We start from the raw sequence: 6,585 nt of genomic DNA, 5'->3' as shown, positions 1-6,585 counted from the left end.
CAGATTTGAACCTATTATGTTTTCATGAATATATGTGTGTTCTTGATCCTATCTTGCAAGTCTATAGTCACCTACTATGTGATATGACCCGACAACCCCGAAGTGACAATAATCGGGATACTTCTCGGTGATGACCGTAGTTTGAGGAGTTCATGTATTCACTATGTGTTAATGCTTTGTTCCGGTTCTCTATTAAAAGGAGGCCTTAATATCCCATAGTTTCTGTAAGGACCCTGCTGCAACGGGAGGGTAGGACAAAAGATGTCATGCAAGTTCTTTTCCATAAGCACGTATGACTATTTACGGAATACATGCCTACATTACATTGATGAATTGGAGCTAGATCTATATCACCCTATGTTATAACTATTGCATGAGGAATCGCATTCGGCATAATTATCCATCACTGATCCATTGCCTACGAGCTTTTCACATATTGTTCTTCGCTTATTTATTTTTCCGTTGCTACTGTTACAATTACTGCAAAAACCAAAAAACATTTATCTTTACTTTTGCTACCGTTACCATTATTATCATACCACTTTTTCTACTAAACACTTTGCTGCAGATACTAAGTTATCCAGGTGTGGTTGAATTGACAACTCAACTGCTACTACTCAAGAATATTCTTTGGTCCACTTGTGTCGAATCAATAAATTTGGGTTGAATACTCTACCCTAGAAAGCTGTTGCGATCCCCTATACTTGTGGGTTATCAATACGTCTCCAACGTATCTATAATTTTTGATTGTTCCATGGTATTATATTACCTGCTTTGGATGTTTATGGGCTTTACTCTACACTTCTATATCATTTCTGGGACTAACCTACTAACTGGAGGCCCAACCCGAATTACTATTTTTTTTCCTATTTCAGTATATCAAAGGAAAGGAATATCAAATGGAGTCCAAACGGAATGAAACCTTCGGGAGCGATTTTTTTGGAACAAACGCAATCCACGAGACTTGGAGTGGACGTCAAGAAGCAGTCGAGGAGGCCATGAGGGTGGCCGGCGCGCCTAGTAAGGGTGGGTGCGCCCCCTGCCTCGTGGGCCCCTCGTGGCTCCACCGACCTACTTCTTCCTCCTATATATATCCACGGACCCCGAAAACATCTAGGAGCACCATGAGAAATTATTTCCACCACCGCAACCTTCTGTATCTGCGAGATCCCATCTTGGAGCCTTCGCCGGTGTTCCACCAGAGGGGGAATCGACCACGGAGGGCCTCTCCATCACCACCAAGGCCTCTCCGATGAGTTATGAGTGGTTTACACAGACCTTTGGGTCCATAGTTATTAGCTAGATGGCTTCCTCTCTCTCTTTGAATGTCAATACAAAGTTCTCCTTCCTCTTCTTGGAGATTGAGGGAGTCCTGGACTAGGGGGTGTCCGGACAGCCGGACTATCATCGTTCGCCGGACTCCAAGACTACGAAGATACAAGATTGAAGACTTCGTCCCGTGTCCGGATGGGACTTTCCTTGGCGTGGAAGGCAAGCTTCGCGATACGGATAAGTAGATCTCCTACCATTGTAACCGACTCTGTGTAACCCTAGCCTCCTCCGGTGTCTATATAAACCGGAGGGCTTTAGTCCGTAGGACACAACATACATTACAACAATCATATCATAGGCTAGCTTTAGGGTTTAGCCTCCTTGATCTCGTGGTAGATCCACACTTGTACTACCCATATCGTCAATATTAATCAAGCAGGACGTAGGGTTTTACCTCCATCAAGAGGGCCCGAACCTGGGTAAAACATCGTGTCCCTTGTCTCCTGTTACCATCCACCTAGGCGCACAGTTCGGGACCCCCTACCCGAGATCCGCCGGTTTTGACACCGACATTGGTGCTTTCATTGAGAGTTCCTCTGTGTCGTCACCGATAGGCTCGATGGCATCTTCAATCAACAATGCTGTCCAGGGTGAGACTTTTCTCCCCGGACAGATCTTCGTATTCGGCGGCTTCGCACTGCGGGCTAATTCACTTGGCCATCTGAAGCAGATCGAAAGCTACGCCCCTGGCCATCAGGTCAGATTCGGAAGCCTAAACTTCACGGCCGACGTCCGCGGAGACTTGATCTTCGACGGGCTCGAGCCACAGCCAAGCGCGCCGCACTATTATGACGGGCATGATCTAGCTCTGCCGCCAAACAGTGCTTTGGTGGCCGCACACGAGTCCGCTCCGGCTCTTAGCTCGGAGCCGGTCGCCCAGATCAAGGACCGGTGGATGGACACCACCTCGGGGGCTTCAACTTCCACGGCGATGGAGCCGAACACTAACCTTGTCCCTCGCGAAACTCGTGATTCCGAGGTGCCGGACTCCTTACTGGACTCCGGACCTCCCACGCCTCTACCAATCGAATCGTATTGGGCGCCGGTTATGGAATTCACCGCCGCGGACATCTTCCAATACTCACCCTTTGGCGACATCCTAAATTCGCTAAAGCATCTCTCGCTATCGGGAGAGCCCTGGCCGGACTATGGCCAGGATGGTTGGGATACGGACGACGAAGAAATTCAGATCCCACCCACCACCCACTTTGTAGCCACTGTCGACGACCTCACCGACATGCTAGATTACGACTCCGAAGACATCGACGGCATGGACGACGATGCCGGAGAAGAACAAGAACCAGCGCCTATAAAGCGCGTCAAGACCACCTCGTCATACGACGTATACATGGTGGATACCCCAAAAGGAAGCGACAACGAGGACCAACGGGGCGCGGCAGAAGATAATCCCGCCGACAAACAACGAAAACGGCGACGCAGACGCCGCCCTAAGTCCCGCCTCGACAACAACAGCCCTCCTAATCACCCAGCAATACAACAGGGCAAACCAGTGGACGACGACAAGCAACCGTCCGAACAAGACGAGTCAGACAATCAGTCCGGGCCCGGCGGAGAAAATAGTTCGGACGATCTCACACCGGACACACCGCCGAAGAATAAAAACCTTCAGGAAAGACTCGTCAACACCGCAAGAAGCTTGAAGAAGGAAAAACGGAAGCTCAAAACAGCGGAAGATATAGTCAGAATGAGGTGGAGCAAAGTGCTCAAAACCGCAGATAAATACGGCAACGGCCATCAATCAAAGAGCTACCCGAAGCGCAAGCTACTGCCAGAATTTGATGAGGAGGCCATAGAGCCCCCAATGTCAAAAAACAAAGAAGGCGCCTAGTTGGATAGACGGCCAGATGATAGGGCAAAATCTGAAAGCGGCGCCGCATATAAACCGACTAATAATCCTGGAAAGACAGACGGCCCAGCCAGGTCCATTTACGGGCCAAGAAGAGGGCCCCAGGAGGCAATACAACACGCCAAGTGTCCGAAGACAGCGGTACACCCAAATATAGGGGCGCCGCACACCCACTATGTTTCACCAACAAGGTGCTGGATCATGAATTCCCAGCAGGGTTTAAACCCATAAACATAGAGGCCTACGACGGAACAACAGACCCTGGAGTCTGGATAGAAGATTATATACGACACATACACATGGCCAGAGGAGATGATCTCCATGCCATAAAATACCTACCCCTCAAGCTCAAAGGGCCAGCCCGTCATTGGCTGAAAAGCCTCCCGGAAAACACTGTTGGAAGTTGGGAAGAGCTCGAGGATGCGTTTAAAGCAAATTTTCAAGGAACTTATATCCGCCCTCCGGATGCAGACGATCTAAGTCATATAACTCAACAGCCCGGAGAGTCGGCGCGCAAATTTTGGAACAGGTTCCTCACCAAAAAGAACCAAATAGTCGACTGTCCGGACGCTGAAGCCTTAGCAGCTTTTAAACACAACGTCCGAGACGAATGGCTCGCCCGACACCTCGGCCAAGAAAAGCCGAGGACAATGTCCGTGCTAACAAGCCTCATGACCCGCGTTTGTGCGGGAGAGGATAGCTAGCTAGCAAGATGCAGCACCAGTGACCCAAGTACATCCAAGATCAGAGATGGAAACGGAAAATCACGGCGCAGAAAAGAGCAGCGCCGGAATAAAGAGAAAAGCCCAAAGAGCACGGCAGTTAACGCCGGATTCAAAAGCTCGCGGCCAAATAACAAAACACCGCCCCTTAAGGATAACAGCGATGAGCTATCCAATTTAAACAAAATTTTGGGTCGGATATGTCAAATCCACAGTACCCCCGGAAGGCCTGCAAACCACACCCACCGAGATTGTTGGGTTTTCAAACAGTCCGGCCGGCTAAACGCCGAACACAAGGGGCTCGACGCATCAAGCGAAGATGATGACAAACCCCACCAGCAGAGCACCGGAAAACAAAAGACTTTCCCACAAGAGGTCAAAGCAGTAAATTCACTTCATGTGATAATACGAAAAAACAGTGCGGCACCCGTTAAAATGGGTCTCGCACGGTCCATCCAAGCGGAACATAGAGATTGGACGTCACAACCAATCACTTTCGACCACATGGATTATTCCAGAAGCGTTCGAAATGCAGGATGGACTGCCCTGATATTGGATCCTATAATCGACGGACTACAATTTACTCAAATCCTGATGGATGGAGGCAGCGACCTAAACCTGCTGTATCCAAACACAATCCGCAAGTTGGGGATAGACCCTACTAAAATTCGACACAGCCGCACTTCCTTCAAAGGAGTGACGCCAGGCCCTTACGCCAAGTGCACAGGCTCCCTATTACTAGAAGTCGTGTTCGGATCAACGAACAACTTTCGATGCGAAAAACTAATTTTTTATATCGTCCTATTTAAAAATGGCTATCAAGCACTCTTGGGACGAGAGGCTTTTGTCCGTTTCAATGTCATACCACACTACGCGTCTCTTACACTCAAGATGCCCGGTCCACATGGCATCATTTCAGTACGAGGGTCACTTAAAAGACCCCGGACACGGTTAGACGAGTCCGGCATAAGTAAGATAGGGGCTCCCTAGCCGCGCACCCCTTCACAAGGGGCTGCGCGCACAAAGAACAACGAGCTTTTGCAGACTCCGCTTTACTTATTTTTATTTCTTCTTTCGTATATATTCTTTTCGCACGAGTTCCTTTCAAACTAAGTTCCTCTCTTTTTACAGATGAACAACGTGCACATCCGTCCAGGATAACGGCACAACGGAGACACAGGCGCAGACGTGCAGTAGGGACCCGTCGCGAGGATTCTTTTCAGATTAAGACCCTGTGTAAACCTTTTTTACTGTCTCTTGTTGTTATAATCCCTTGGTTTCTTATTATAACCAAAGTGGAGCCTGACGATTTGGCATCGGCCGCGTCAGAGGACCTTGCCCGTACCTGGACACTAGGGGCTTAGGGCATTGTTCTGCCCGTTATTATAAAGACCGAACACCTTAGGGAGTGTTCGGTGTCTCGAGTTAGGCCTTATATGCATCAGCTCCGAATCATGTCTTTGGTCAAATGTTGGGTTTGCCCGGCTCCTGTGTTTTGCTGCCTTACGTTCCTTATCATCGGCTAACACGGCACCAGGAGAACTACTCCGATTGTGCCCCAGTTCGGCTCGGCGAGCACCTCAGTAGAGAAAGCCGAAAACTGACTGTCATGATACAGCGAGAGACTGGTCAACCACTCGATCGACTACCGGAATGTTTAGAATTCCCCGCTTTGACGAAGGACCGTTTCCCGGCCAGGCACACACGCGCCCCGAATTCGGAGAAGCGCGGTGCCCCAAGGGGCTATATCGTAGCCCCACCCTCGAACTCCACTGGCTAAGTGAAAGTGATAAAGCATCATAGTCCGGATTGCCTCGTTCGCTACGCTACCACCTCCTTAACAGGACCGAGACATCGGATTAAGTGTGAAAACGCGCTATTTTTGCGAACACCCCCGCACCTTGTGCGTGGGGGCTGAAGCCGAAGACTGCAATCTTTCAGGTTATACAAATGTATACATAAACGGCCGCATAGGAGATATTTTAATACTTGGAATGCACAAGTATAAAAAGCGATTACATCATAATCATTGTCTTACAAGATAAAACATTCATTTGAACGTGACATTTTTTGAGCACTGCGACTCTATTACACGAGCGCCACGCATAACTTCCTCAAAATAGTGCTCAGCGGGTAATCGGCTTTCGTCCAAACCCTGGGCCGCAATAGCAGTGGCATCCATCTCTGTCCAATGTGTCTTCACACGGGCAAGAGCCATCCGCGCGCCTTCTATGTAGGCCGACCGCTTCATCTCCTTGATGTGCGGCACCGCTCCAAGAAATTGCTGCAATAAGCCGAAATATCTCGTCGCCTTGGGCCTCTCTGGCCAGACATGAGCCACAATATTAGTCATGGCAAGTCCGGACAACCTGTTTAGCTCAGCCCATTCGGTCAACCGATCGGTCAACGGAACTGAACGGTCCGGACTATGGAATTGAGACCAGAATAGCTCTTCCGTCTTGTGATCCTTCTGGCTTCGGAAGTGTACAACGGCATCAGGCGCACTTGCCGCCAAGTCCATATATGGATCCTCCGGACCCCACAGCTGGCCAAGTTGGGCATACTTTGGGTCCGTAAACCGGCGACGCAGCAGAAAAGGCCTGCCAGCCACAATATCTCCGGCCTGGCGCAGCTCCTCCTTCATAGCCCGCATCGCAGAACGGG

The 6,585-nt window shown here is 49.6% G+C and overlaps 1 protein-coding gene across 1 annotated transcript; it reads left to right on the top strand.

Annotated features, from left to right (window-relative positions):
• Window positions 1-4,356: 4,356 nt before the first annotated feature.
• Window positions 4,357-4,911, top strand: LOC119279608. Its single transcript, XM_037560796.1, has one exon. It carries the CDS (start codon window positions 4,357-4,359, stop codon window positions 4,909-4,911), a length of 555 nt encoding a protein of 184 aa, XP_037416693.1.
• Window positions 4,912-6,585: the final 1,674 nt, after the last annotated feature.

Source organism: Triticum dicoccoides, chromosome 3B (genome assembly GCF_002162155.2).
Source record: "Triticum dicoccoides isolate Atlit2015 ecotype Zavitan chromosome 3B, WEW_v2.0, whole genome shotgun sequence".
Lineage (NCBI taxonomy): Eukaryota > Viridiplantae > Streptophyta > Magnoliopsida > Poales > Poaceae > Triticum > Triticum dicoccoides.
This window is presented reverse-complemented; position numbering and strand designations above follow the sequence as displayed.